Source organism: Fusarium coffeatum (assembly GCF_003316985.1).
Source record: "Fusarium coffeatum strain FIESC_28 chromosome Unknown BRIP53273_contig_61, whole genome shotgun sequence".
NCBI classification, from domain to species: Eukaryota; Fungi; Ascomycota; class Sordariomycetes; order Hypocreales; family Nectriaceae; genus Fusarium; species Fusarium coffeatum.
Window position 1 is genome coordinate 82,266 of NW_022157857.1, and position 14,002 is coordinate 96,267.

The 14,002-nt window shown below is 48.9% G+C and overlaps 6 protein-coding genes across 6 annotated transcripts; 2 read left to right on the forward strand and 4 right to left on the reverse strand.

Moving 5' to 3' along the window:
* Nucleotides 1–615: 615 nt before the first annotated feature.
* Nucleotides 616–2,669, forward strand: FIESC28_02793 (uncharacterized protein; the record flags this gene model as incomplete). Its single annotated transcript, XM_031156942.1, has 2 exons — nt 616–945; nt 996–2,669. 2 exons carry the CDS (start codon nt 616–618, stop codon nt 2,667–2,669), a joined length of 2,004 nt encoding a protein of 667 aa, XP_031018894.1.
* Nucleotides 2,670–2,695: 26 nt separating this feature from the next.
* FIESC28_02794 (uncharacterized protein) lies at nt 2,696–3,868 on the reverse strand (the record flags this gene model as incomplete). The annotated part of the gene is made up of 1 exon (XM_031156943.1): nt 2,696–3,868. One exon carries the CDS (start codon nt 3,866–3,868, stop codon nt 2,696–2,698), a length of 1,173 nt encoding a protein of 390 aa, XP_031018895.1.
* Nucleotides 3,869–4,680: 812 nt separating this feature from the next.
* On the reverse strand, nt 4,681–6,285 carry FIESC28_02795 (uncharacterized protein; the record flags this gene model as incomplete). The annotated part of the gene is made up of 3 exons (XM_031156944.1): nt 4,681–5,689; nt 5,741–6,109; nt 6,161–6,285. 3 exons carry the CDS (start codon nt 6,283–6,285, stop codon nt 4,681–4,683), a joined length of 1,503 nt encoding a protein of 500 aa, XP_031018896.1.
* A 657-nt stretch (nt 6,286–6,942) lies between these two features.
* On the reverse strand, nt 6,943–8,586 carry FIESC28_02796 (uncharacterized protein; the record flags this gene model as incomplete). Its single annotated transcript, XM_031156945.1, has 1 exon — nt 6,943–8,586. The coding sequence occupies one exon, from the start codon at nt 8,584–8,586 to the stop codon at nt 6,943–6,945; it is 1,644 nt and encodes a 547-aa protein (XP_031018897.1).
* Nucleotides 8,587–10,129: 1,543 nt separating this feature from the next.
* FIESC28_02797 (uncharacterized protein) lies at nt 10,130–12,298 on the forward strand (the record flags this gene model as incomplete). The annotated part of the gene is made up of 2 exons (XM_031156946.1): nt 10,130–10,232; nt 10,296–12,298. 2 exons carry the CDS (start codon nt 10,130–10,132, stop codon nt 12,296–12,298), a joined length of 2,106 nt encoding a protein of 701 aa, XP_031018898.1.
* A 688-nt stretch (nt 12,299–12,986) lies between these two features.
* FIESC28_02798 (uncharacterized protein) lies at nt 12,987–13,977 on the reverse strand (the record flags this gene model as incomplete). Its single annotated transcript, XM_031156947.1, has 2 exons — nt 12,987–13,855; nt 13,911–13,977. 2 exons carry the CDS (start codon nt 13,975–13,977, stop codon nt 12,987–12,989), a joined length of 936 nt encoding a protein of 311 aa, XP_031018899.1.
* Between the last annotated feature and the right edge of the window lie 25 nt (nt 13,978–14,002).

A 14,002-nucleotide genomic window follows, 5' to 3' on the forward strand; every position in this document is an offset into this window, starting at 1 on the left:
ATCACAGGCTACAAGACAACCCTCCGTTCTTCTTCTACCTCTCAGCCTGTTCGACGGGAACTAATGAGTCGGACAAATTCGCTAACGAGGGAGTCCACCTTGCCCAGGCCTTCCAGCTCGCCTGGTTCAGGAATGTTATAGGCACCCTCTGGAGAGTATGTGATAGACATTGCGTGGATGTGGCGAGGGTCCTCTACGAAACACGGAATGACAGACCTGGCTGTATGTCGCGGCCTTCATCGGGCTGTCAGGGCGCTGCGAGACGGTCGCATTGAGATGGGATGGCGGGAGATGAATACTGCTCTGCACAGACCAGCAGCCGAGATTAGAGATATTGTTTCGTGCAACGAGGATGTCAAGCCATTTTACTGGGTTCCCTATGTTCACTTTGGCGTGTAGCGTCCTACTTATATACTTATGGACATCCTTGTGTCATGGTCAAATTGGAAGAACAGTGTCAGTGCTGTATTAATTTTGTGCAATTCTGCCTTAGCTCTAGTGCATTGATGTTATCGTCAGCACGTGATGGGAGTAAGACTGAGTCATTTCTTGTGGGCTCAGCCGCATTCATGTCAGACCTGTCATCCACTATACCTAGACGACCCCAAATTTATCATGGATGGAACTACCATCGGATCGAAGGCTGAAGCCCCTACTTTACAGCAATCTGACCAGAAATGCGCAGTATGTGACAATTTGGACGTCTGGCCCGAGCGAGTCTCGCGCGAACACCGTTACAAACCGTCCACACCAATCGTCTTCAAGAACCTGGTCGATAGTTGCGGATACTGCCAACTGATCAAATCGTCTATCATAAAATTTGATCTAGTCCCCCCTGATGAGTCTGTTTTCTTCGTGAGGACGGAGGACGGTCTGATTCAAGTTTCGGCTGTTGGCTTCGAAGAGAGTCCGCCGTGGAACTTCATAATATATACGCCGAATCAGGTATGGGCCTTTGTAGATTGCAATAGACCATATTACTGACACTATCTTAGAGCCAAATGCTTCGTAACTTGCGGACTCTTCCCCCGTATTCGGAGTCCTGTGATCTTGATACGTCGGTGAGCTTCATCAAGGAGCAAGTGTCAAAGTGTCAGGAAGAACACCCTGCATGGGAAACTAGCAACACTCCCCTACCAACTCGAGCTGTCTGTATTGGTTCTTCAAACTCAGAGGTCCGTCTTATTGAGGCCAAAGGCATGACGGCAAAGTATGCGACTTTGAGTCACTGCTGGGGCGGTGAACAGCCAACCAAAACCACCATATCTAATCTGGCAGCCCTGACCGACTGTATCAACTTCGAGACTTTACCGGTTGTTTTCCAACAGTGCATATTACTGGCACGTAGGCTAGGGGTCGAATACGTCTGGATAGACTCGCTGTGCATCATACAAGACAGTGTTTCCGACTGGGAACTCGAATCTGCAAAAATGTGCGATTATTATGAGAACGCCTACCTAACTATTTCCACAGCAACGTCTCCTAGTCCTAACATTCCATTCCTCGCAACTAGAGATACAAAATGGACACCGATTGAGGTAGAGCTCGCGACAAAACAAGGCCGTGAAACTCTAATGGCCCAGAGAGTAGCGATAACACCCCAAGAACAAGGTAAGCTTTTCACAAGAGGTTGGGCATGGCAGGAGTCCGCCATGTCGTCACAAACGATATATTTCACTCCATCCGAGCTTATCTGGGAGTGTAGCAAGTGCCATGATCATGTTGTGCCGCAGAGGTACATTCCAGATAAACGCAGCTCGGATAGACTTGGCTTCTCGCAGATATTGTCTACGCTCCGTTTTGGCTTTACGTCTGGACGGTCTCGGTTTACAGAACAAATACCTTACCCGGATGATCATTGGGATGGCGCATACTCGTATAGTGAAAGTTCGGAGCCAGACGCCAGAGACTTTGACTATATCTGGGATGAATGGAATGACCTTGTAGTCTACTACTCCCGTCGAGAGCTTACCTTCCTTCTTGACAGGCTGCCAGCACTCAGTGGTGTGGCTTTTCGTGTCTACGAGGCTACAAACTCGCAATACCTTGCTGGAATATGGGAGGACAGTCTACCTACTAGCTTATGCTGGGTCACAGAACACAATCGGGATGAGGCCCTGCCTCTCGCTAACCAATATGTGGCACCGTCTTGGTCGTGGGCATCGGTCGTCCGTGAGATAGAGGCTCAAGTCGAAAGGTCTATTGAGCAATTCGAGTCAGCCGTCACTATTCTCGAAGCCAAATGCCATGTCCCTGGGCTGAATCCTTTTGGCAGAGTTTCGGATGGGTATATCAAGCTACGGGGGCAGATTTCGGAAGCGACATTGACTTGCGACAATCCGCACAGTGGTGCCCACTACATTATTTCTGGCCAAGAAGAAAATCTTTGGTTCCGCCCTGACAGTGCGCTGGTCGAACAGGATGGTATTGTCTCAAGGGCTAGGGAAGGACAGACACTAGCAGACTTCACTTCGACAGTTTCGTGTATGTATCTTGGCTCAAGTGTTCCTTACCATTACTTGGAAGGAGACAAAACGACGCACTATATGATGGTCCTGGGCGCCGGGGACGAGGATGGAAGTTACTGTCGTATTGGATTGTTGACTCTAGTGGCGGATTTCTCTTTTGAGCTGGATGAGTCTATGTGCCGGGAGATAAAGATTGTATAAGCTTGCAGTTAAGATACGATATCAGTCTAGCCTAGGACGCTTGTCCAACCCGGATTGACGGTTCCAGTTCCATCAAAGTACACGAGGTAGTACATAACTGTGGTAATCAGGTTAAAGACTGTTAGTGTGATGCTATAGCTGGCTGTTGAATGCAAGGTAAGACATTGAACAAACCAACGATCAACAACGACACCCAATCTTGCCAAGAAACTGCCCTTTGGTACAGACGATGACTCCTCTGGCTCTTTTCCTGCTGTAGCGTCCGCCGACCTCACTTCGGTTTGCGCCGAAGCATCCTTGGTTCGCACTATAGAAACCAACTTGCTTATAACGTCCAGAGCTTTCGCAACAGCAACACTCGACAAAGCAGCCATCATCATCAACGTTTCAGCCTGCGTGAGATCCCTCATAATGTCCGGCGTCGGTGGCAGTCTGCTAGTCTTGCTTCTTTCTTTTTTCTCCGTCAGCGACAAGGCCATGACAGCCACCCAAAACAAACGGATTGGTACAATGTGCGGTGTGGCCGAGATGTCGAAGCGCCATCGGGTAATAACGAACGCCAACCAGATTGAAGATTGCAGGAATATCAAGGAGGCACAGATTATAGATGTTATTGCGATGAAATCGGAGAACCCCTCCGACAATGTGTAGTTGCTGATTGAACTACTGATGTTGTACCAGATCCAGAATTCGAAAGGAGTTTGAAGGAATACACTAATGAGAACAACAACATCCGATGTGTCATCGTTTTCTGGGGGCGTATACGGCTCCTCCCAATCCAAGCCACACAAATCAATCAGAAGCCTCGTAACAAACGCGAAAAAGAATAAAAACGCGCAAAATTGCGTGGCGGGGACTCCCTTCAAACTGAAAGCCTTTATCATTTGGGGGAAGACGGTGAAAATTGCGATTATGAGCTTCGCCGCGATAACAGTAGTGCTTCGTCTAGATTTTGCCGGTTCCAGTGAATTGAGCGCTCTGTAGGCGCTCACACAGAGATATATGCTGTCCATGATGCCATCTACCAAGCAGACACCCGGGATGCATCGTACAAGGTCGATGTTGCCGCCAAAAAGATCGCGGCCGTTGTTGCGACTGCTTGTGGAAGGGAGGACGACTGCGGCGGCGGCTAGCGAGGCTAGGATCCAGAATGCTGCTTGGCCGCTGACTTCGTCGGGTGAATTGTCGTTGTCAGACATTGTTACAATTTATTGGAATATCTTAAATGCTTCTCAATTCGAAGGAGTGGGGAGGGGAAATTGAAGCATTTTGAGGATTGTATTGTCAGCATAAGTGATAGGCAGGCAGTGAGCGGCACAGCCAAAAACACTGCCCCCAATCCTGCGCAAAACCAATTGTTTAGATATGTTACAAGTATACATAGCCGCTATCATCTTTGCACCTTTTATACCCGCAGTTGTGCTAGTAGCCAATGTACCATGTCAGCTAGCAAAAATCCCTGCTAGCACCAACACGACGTCATTTACAAAAGAACATGAGACTGGGAATAAGGCTATCGGTCACCGAATTCTGCCTTGCAACCTAGACGTAAACAAATAGGTATCAATGGAAATTAGATCAAAAGCCGAAAATCCTTTCAGATCGCCTTACGGATATTACTGACATTTCCATGTAGCATCATCCATGTGTTCAAAATTGTTTCTGAGGCATACAAGCCGATTGGATATGTTCAGGGTAGGCAATGCACCTGCCTTTGGCGATCGGCTTGACGATGATGACTCGGTGCCATATTCGCTTGCTTATCTCGAAGGGGCGCAAAAGACTGTTGAACATGGATGTATTTTCCGCTGAAGAAGCTTTCATGATGAGCAGACCTAACCTAACACTGCGAAGCCGGACTTCATAAAGGCATCGTGAAACTCTGAACTGGTTTGGAACATTGACATGACTTGAGGCACATCCGAGTGAGCATATTGTAACGATTCCAAGTATGTAGCACAACGTACCTGAAGACGTTTAAGAAAGCAAAATCCTAATCTTATAGTCCTAACTACAACTTGGCGGCAATATTAACATGCACAGCCTTGATATTCGAATAAGCCGCCAACCCAGCCTCACCAAGTTCCCTCCCAATACCACTCTGCTTAACACCTCCAAAAGGAATCCTCCAATCACTATCATTACTCGAATTCACCCAAACCATGCCTGCCTCAATCCTCTTGGCGACCTGATGCGCGCGTGCCAGATTCGTAGTAAACAGCGCACTACCCAGTCCAAACTGTGTGTCATTCGCCAAGTCCACTGCTTCATCCTCCTTGGAAAACTTGGTCACCACGACGAACGGTCCAAAGACTTCTTCTTGAAACACCCGCATTTGCGGTGTCACATTTGTGAAGACTGTTGGTTCAATGAAGTAGCCCTTTCCAGAGGATGACTTGAAGGGTGCGCCGCCAAGCGTCAAGTTTGCGCCTTCAGATTTACCGATGTTGACAAAATCCAAGATTCGATCATATTGAGCTTTTGTGACTTGCGGTCCTTGGAAAGTCGACTCCTCAAAAGGATCACCAACCTTGGAAATCTTCTGCACCTGCTTTTTAAACGCAGCCATAAACTTGTCATAGATCCCCTCTTGGACAAGAATACGACTAGTAGCTGTACAAACTTGACCCTGGTTATACATAATACCAGCATGCGCCCAATACGCAGCAAGTCCAACATCGGCGTCGTCGAAAACGATGAGGGGGCTTTTACCGCCTGTTTCGAGGGTGATGTTTTTGAGATTGCTGCTGGCCATTTTCATGATTTGTCGGGCTGTGGGTGTAGAGCCTGTGAAGGCGATTTTGTCTACGTCCATGTGTGATGCTAAGGCTGCGCCTGCGATGGAACCTAGACCGTTGACGATGTTGACGACGCCAGGGGGAAAGCCGGCTTCGATGATTAGGTTGGCGAAGTAGAGGATTGATAACGGGGTTTGCTCGGCTGGTTTGAGAATCACGGCGTTGCCGCATGCCAGTGCTGGACCGAGTTTCCACGCAGCCATAGCAAGAGGGAAGTTCCACCTGCCAGAATGTGAGTTTATTTCCAAGAAACAGTCAAGATGGAGAACTTACGGAATGATTTGTCCGCAAACACCAACAGGTTCACGAATAGTATACCCAAACTTATCACCCGTAGTCTCAATAACCTGACCAAAAACCTTATCCGCAAAACCAGCATAGTATCTCAACGTCTCAGCGACTTCAGTGACATCATCGTTGAGCGCAACGGAGTAGGGCTTTCCATTGTCCCAAGTTTCGATCGTCGCCAGAATTTCTTTATGTTCTTCGACTAGCGAGGCTAGCTTGTTGAGGAGTTTACCGCGTTCTGTGCCTGGGAGATCCCGCCATGATGGGTTGCGGAGGGCGCGACGGGCGGCGCGGACGGCTTTGTCGATGTCTTCTGAGGAACCGGCGTATACGGAGGTGATTTCTTGTTCGTTGCTGTTATTGTTAGCATCCAATTCCGTGGTCGTGTGTATGGGAACGACTTACGTTGGGTTTATGGAAGCAATCTTCTCTCCATTCGAGGACTTTACCCATTCATTGTTGATGAACAATCCGGTGGGCTGCTTGTAAGTTCGGCCATTTGGCGCAGTGAGTTGAACGTCTAGACTCATTGTGGATGATGCTGTGGATGTGGTGATGTTTGGGGTTCAGAATCTGGGGAAATCAACCGAGGAGAGTTAACCTTGTATACCCAGCAGCTGTCCCAATTCGTACAATCAACGCGCTGTCATTCCTTTGCCGATCATCTTTATCTTGATGCGCGTTCCTGGGAGCGGCGGGTGAAGGACAAAACGTGAAAAGTATTGCCCGTTTTCGGTTTAGTGGATATGTCCGGTTCGGTGTGGGGAGATGCTGGGATACCCTGCAGACAAAGATGTTTCTCGTGTCCAGATCGGGTAGTCGTTTTGCACAAGATTTAAGCAGTTTTGGGGTAACAAAATGCAAAGATTAGCATCGTGGATACAGCATCGGTGTTATTGTAAGTGGAGTCTGTTGGAGGTTGTTATCTGGGGTTGTTGGTTGATGACTCCGTTACAACTGCCGAACATCAAGTTTGGTGATGTTGGATCACGTCGTACGATGGCTGCTAATTCTACAAAACATTGCCTAAATCTGGGGTATCACGGTGACTCAGACGATCTATCCCAGATGGGGTAATAAGATAGGACAAAGATACAGTGTAATTTAAAGAGACCTCCTCCCACATCCCTTTCATTCTCTCGTTCAACTACCAACAGCTATCCATCTCATTATGATACACCCACAATTCACTGCCCACTCGCCTCTCCTCCTTGCCGTTGAGTCGCACTACCATCCTTATGAATATCAACATAATTCGCCCGCTCAGCCCTCTGCGCATAAATGATATTCCCCTGCGCCTCCTCCGTCTCAAGATACGTAATCCGGCCCTTGACAACCCAAAACACAAGCGTGATAACCAACATAATTCCGAAAACGGCAATAGCGTAGTTCATGTCCGCCACGGAGGGGTTCGGCGCGCCGGGGAAGAAGAAGAATACCGTGGTTATCGCGCAGTATACTACTCCCACCCAGTTGATCACCGGCCCGAGACGACCTAGCGAGAATTCCCCGGGTGGCAGTTTGTCGCGGCCCACGAGGAGGAGCGTCAAGATGGGCATGCCGTAGGATACTGTCAGAGCGATGGTGCTGACACTCAGAATGGCTTCCAGGACTGTTGAGGCGAAGGTGTAGAGGATGCCGATTAACGCCATTACAGCACCTTGAAGCCAGAGCGCGCGAACGGGAACTTTCCAGGTTTCGTCGACGCGAGCAAAGTATCCGCTGAAAGGCAATCCACCATCTCTCGCAAAACCCCAAGTCAGACGGGAAGCGGTAGTGACGATACCAATACCCTGTCCAATACCGTTCACGATGAACAGCGTCAGGAGAACAGTTCCGCCTTGAAGACCGACAGTCTGTTTGAGTAAGTCCATGAATGCGAGACCGGTGGTTGGATCGAGGTAAATGCTCGAGTCGACCATGCAGAATAGGCAGACCACCATGAAGATGAAACCAGTGATGGCGCCGATGGTGACGGATAGCCAGATGACTTTGGGAATGTTTGTTCGCGGCGAGGGAATTTCTTCAACGAGATGAATCGCTGCATCAAAAGCAGTAAGTCCGTACGCCGCTTGAACAAGACCAATGAACCAGGTAACGCCATCCGGCCAACCAGTCTGGTTAATCCATCTTCCAAACACAAAATCCGCCGGTTGAAACTCCAAGTCGCTCTTGACACCGACAGAAACCAGCATCGCGATACTGATAATAAAGAACAAACTCGCAAAAGAAATTCCGACAAAGTTGTTGAACCAGGGTAGAATCTTGTCCTTTCGACAAGCGACGATGTTGAAGACTGTCATCAGAAGTGTGACGCCGAGGTAGACGAGGAATAAAACCCAGCCTTTGTCTGCACCTGCCCAGTCTGGTTTGAACAGGACTTTCATCTTGAGCATGAACTCGCCCATAAAAGCGATTTGAGATGCTGAGAGAGTGATCCAACCCGTCATGTTGATCCACGCGCATAAATAACTCGTAAATCGTCCGGCAGGTGTAGGCCAAAGTCTAGAGATCCAATATGCTTGACCAAGGGCAGTAGGCATGCTACTACACATTTCTCCCAGACTCACAGCAACGCAGATGTTACAAACAAACACCAAGACCAATCCCCAGAGAATGGCGATTGGGCCGCCTGCTGAAAGACCGCTGTCGATGCCTTGTGCGAAAGTGCTCCATGTTCCTAGGACAGAGAATGCCAGAGCGAGCATACTCCACATGGAGAATTTGCGGGTGAGGGATTGGTCATGGCCGAAATTTGCGAGATCTTCTGCATCGCGGATTTCTTGCGAGGTAGGAGGGCGTTTGAGGGTTGTGTTTGTTTCGACGTCCATCGCGTGTTTGATGACCGCGTCTTATGACGTATGTGTATGAAGGCGACGGGCAGCCTGGATGAAGTAGAAAGGTGAATCCAATGATGAGGATGTGATGGTGGTATTGGAGAGGGGAAAGGAAATAAAGGGCCCGACACGCTGCTTATATCCAATTTACGTCGGCGACCGGACCACCTCAGCTCTCTGTGTTACAGAGAGATAGGTACAGTACAGTATTGGGCGCTGATTAGGTATCTCGTACGGATATTGGGAACCAGGTTTCTTTATCGTGTGACAACCAAGCCGAAATACTGTACAGACCTGCTGTAAAGAGCGTAGACCAGAACCCAATTGCGCCCTACTCCTCACTGTAATCAAAGGGTAACCTCCCGTGGCTGTGGGAGAAAAAACCTGGTTGCGATTGAAAAAAAAGGCGCGCAGAGATAAGGGTGTGTCACTGTTATCTGCGACCCCAGTCCATACTGGTTCTGTGCGTGCCCTGCTGAAGAATTTTCACTGCGTCATTGTCCATTTTTTACGGACACAGTCAGTGCATTCATTCTACACGACGCGACAAAACCATCAATAAAAGCATCAATTGTCACAAGTTCAGCGATGTTTCAAGGTGTCATCCGGGGAAGAAGAAGAAACGTCAATTTACCCCATGGGGAATCACGATTGAATGGCATTCCATTACGTGATGAATTGAACAGTGATGCAAGACAATGATCTTCTATTCCTTAAAGGGACACAATCACGTTGTCGTTTGACCGGGCCGGTCATCATGGGTTGGGTGAAAGACAATCCTTCAACTGTCAGTGGCGAGACCTCTCTCGGTTATCTCGCCCTTCAAAAACCTTCAATTCATTGCCCGGAAACAGTTTAGTCTATGTGGACTGACAAAAGCTGAGAAACTGCTACCATAAACGGTTAGACAGACATAAAATGAGGGGAAAGGTGAAGCTAGATGGATCGGCAGTCAAGTGACGAGAGCCTCAGACAAACAATCCCCCCTTCCCCAGCCACTAGATAGCTGACGATAAATGCTAGATAACGACGAGATAAGGCAATTAGCGGGGCGGTAGAATGTTCAATGTAATACCCTTCTATGGATAGCTCACGGATAGAACTGCCGGACTTGGGAGTCATAGAAATGCAATTGTTTGACGGTTTTGGGGTAAACCGTTGCAATCTGGATCTGATCGATCTCGGCCAACTGTAATACCGTAGTCATGTTGATCATGCAGTGCAGTAAAAGATAGGGCGGACAACCGAAGCTTTCGTCTTACTTACAGGCGGAGCGGCAGAGAGTGGAGATGCATTGCAAGCGGAGCGGTGTCACGGAACGGCGCTACAGTGGGTTCTTCCATTGTTCTTGTCTGGACCTTTTTGTGTATAAGAAGCTGTCATCCTCAATTGAAGTTATTTTCCTTTAAATCATTTTGTCTTACAAGTTACACTCTTACTCAACACTCATACACAACAACATTTATACTACTAGACCACCAGGTTTATCTTGGACGCACCCGTATGGCACAGTACACAACTTCAAACAACAACCACAATGATTCCAGACACCTCTTCCATCGCCGGCTACACCATCTTTCGGGAAGAGCCCAACGATCCCGCTCCCGATCTGTCGTCAATTGAACATACCCATCCTCTCGGTAAGTCCCAATCACCACTCAATCCAACTACCGCTCAATTGTTCTCTTACTGACGCTTCACAGACCCCCTCTCAATTGATGAGATCCGTGCCGCGACAAAACTAATCCGCAGTTATGCATCCCCCAAAACCTTGAAATTCAACTGTCTCACCCTCCGCGAGCCCCTCAAGGCCGAGTACTCCGCCTTTAAGGCGCGCACAGGTCCTCGTCCCGCTCGTCGCGCTTTCGCAATCGTGATTGAGCGGGGATCTGGTCAAGTCTCTGAAGTCATCGCCAACATCCGCGACGGTAAAGTCGAAGAGTGGAAGAATGTCTCCGACGTCGGTCCTACTCTTACCCTTGAAGACCTCGACGTCTGCGAGCGTATCGCCCGCAAGGACCCTCGCGTGATTCGCGCTTGTGAGGAGCTGGGTATTACCGACATGGAGAAGATCTTTATCGATGCTTGGGCCATCGGCTTTGATGATCGATGGGGTTATGAGCGACGTCTTCAGCAGGGTTTGGTGTATTATCGTGATTCACCCAACGATAACCAGTACGCCCATCCTCTTGACTTTTCCGTCGTGCTCGATACTGAGAAGGAGGAGGTCCTTGCTGTTGATGTCCGTCTCGTCAACGGTGAACGAACCAAGATTCCTCTCACTCAGCATAATTACATGCCTGAGTTCATCGGCGAGAACTACATCGACGGTACTCTCAAGCCCATCAACATCACCCAGCCCCAAGGTGTATCCTTCCGCATGCGCGGCAATGAAATTTCCTGGGCAGGCTACAAGATGCACATTGGCTTCAACTACCGCGAAGGCATCGTTCTATCTGACGTTCGAATGGAAGATCACCACGAGCATCGCGAGCGCACTCTCTTCAACAGGATCAGTGTTGTAGAAATGGTCGTTCCCTACGGCAACCCCGATCCTCCTCACCACCGAAAGCACGCTTTCGATGTCGGCGAGTACGGAACCGGTCTCATGACCAATTCCTTGAAGCTGGGATGTGATTGCAAGGGTGCTATTCACTATCTTGACGCCGTCATGGCTACTGGTGATGGTGACCCAGCTATTATCAAGAACGCCATCTGCATCCACGAAGAAGACAACGGTCTTCTCTACAAGCACACTGATTACCGTGATGGAAGCGTTATCTCTGCTCGAGATCGAAAACTCATCATTTCCCAAATTATTACAGCTGCCAACTATGAGTATGGCTTCTACCACACTTTTACTCTCGACGGAACATATAAGCTTGAGATTAAGTTGACGGGTATGTTAAATACATACTGCATGCACCCCTCCGAGACAGCCGCTCCCTACGGTACCGAGGTAGCACCCACCATCAACGCGCACAACCACCAACACATCTTCTCCCTACGCGTCGACCCCGAAGTCGACGGCCCCAACAACACAGTCGTTCAAAACGACGCGTTACCTTCAGAAGCAGAAGTCGGATCTGCCGAGAATCCCTACGGAAATGGCTTCTATGCGAAGAACACCCCGTACAAGACTTCCAAGGAAGCTTCATCAAATTACTCCCATGAGACACAGCGTTCTTGGGCTATCACGAATCCCAACAGCATTAACCCCTCCGCCAAGAAGCCTGTCGCCTACAAGATTCTCAACAACAACTGTCCTCCCCTCCTCGCCAAACCCGGCAGTGTAGTCTACAACCGCGCCGCCTTCGCCCGCAAGTCCCTCTGGGTAACGCCTTACAAGGACTACGAGATTTTCCCCGCCGGCGACTACGTGTGTCAATCCACAGGCATCGAAAACCATCCTCACAACTCTAATATCATTGACTGGGTGAATCGCGACGGCAACATCGAGAACACGGATATCGTATGCTATATCCAGTTCGGCCTTACGCATTTCCCTCGCACGGAGGATTTCCCTGTTATGCCTGCTGAGCCTGTTAGCGTGATGCTTCGCGCGTCAAATTTCTACCAGAAGAACCCTGGTTTGTGGGTTCCTCCTTCAGCGCTTTGTGTTGATGCTGCGAGCAAGGATGCTTTTGGAGAGAAGAAGGAGGAGGGCGGTTCGTGCTGTGCTGGAAAGGCTGGGCCTAAGCTTTGAGGCGTTTGAAGATTAAAATTGGATAGCATTGCATTTGTTTAGTTATTTAGTTAATAGGTTACAATACCAACGGTTTCATGACAATTTCGAGTTTGGACGATGTCTCGTTCCTGTGCCATTCGTTGCATCTGAAATTCCTTGATAATACACCGTACAGAAAGGACTGAGTACCTTGTTCTTGATAGGACTCATCACAACTTGTTCCCCCTCAAAACAGCAGTCAACCCGAAAATCCACTGTTTCTCTCAGAAGTCAAGCCGAGCTCAAGTCTGTCCCACCTTCGGCAGATCAAGTAACAAGATTCATGACCTTGAGCGGAGGCGGGTCCGCGCGGGGAATCTGCAACTTTCCCAATCAAGGTATAAGTGACGAATCACAACATGAGGGGTCGACAACTCAGACATCAGGGTCATATGATTGTCGTGAGTTACCGTATTTAGTAATCCGCATATGCGTGTTGCTTATCACCTTGTTGGTTGAAAGTGAGGCTGTAGACGGAATACGTTTGAAGCGGGATTTGAGGTAAAGGCAGATGATCTGAGATGGGAACCCCTCTATCAAGATGACGATAGCTTCACAGAACTTTGAACGTGGTTCTCAATTAGAATAAGGTAGGAATCAATGTTGACCAATGCGTTGCTTTATCATGGACACTTTAAGCAGCAGCAATAATTCCAAGTAGATAGCTTCAAAGACGAGATCCCCAAATATCCTTCTCCCCAAGCCAACCCCAAACATTTGCATCACCCTCCTCCCAATTACTCGTCGAAAATCCCTTCGTCGGATCCTGAAAGTCCGGTCCCGGATCATTGAAAACCTGCACCTGTCTCGTATTTCCCTTTCCAACTTCCAAAACCGTTCCTCCAGGGTGTTTATCACTCTCCACGCATTCAAGCATAGCTTCAGCGCATTCAAAGGGTGTAACCCACGCATCGTCTTGACTAACGTTCTTCAATTTCTCGGGGTGTTCTGTCCAGAGTGGTGTGCGTACAACGCCTGGTGCTACGGCATTGACGCGAATGCCGGTGGTTTCCAAGTTCCAGAGACACCGGACGAAGCCTGTTATGCCGAATTTGGAGGCGCCGTACATGGGTGTTCGGAAGGTGGGGATTTGAGCAGCGATGGAAGAAATGTGAATCACACGCTTGGGATTTTCAAGCGAAGCTTTCTGCCCAGTACCGTGCAGCCAAAACGAGATTGCCATTTGCGTTGCTCTAATGGGATGCGTGAGGTTGATATCGAGTAACTTATACCCATCGCCCTCGGGGTCGTCTTTACTTTCAGGTGATCCAGGCGGATGCCAGAAGTTAGACCAGTTCGGTTCATAGACGCCCGCACCAGGACAAATGATGTCAAAGTCGTCAAATTCCTGGACAGTAGTACGGAAAGCGTTGGAGAGGTCTTTCCATGAGGTCACGTCTGTTTTGACAAAGATTGCTTTGGGAGAGGAAGTGTGCTGAGTGGTAAGAGCTTGAGCTTCGGGACGGAGGGAGAGGTCTGCTATGACGACGTTGCAGTCCTTTGAGAGGAGGAGTTTGGCAAGTTCATAGTTGATTCCTTGATGAACGTCAATGCCTTTTTTCGAAGAATGGTGAACGGTGAATGAACTGACCTGAACCTGCTCCAGTGATAATGGCAGTTTTGCCAGAGACGGAGAAAGGCTTGGCTTGAGAAGACATCTTGAGCAGGCACAGATGGATGGAA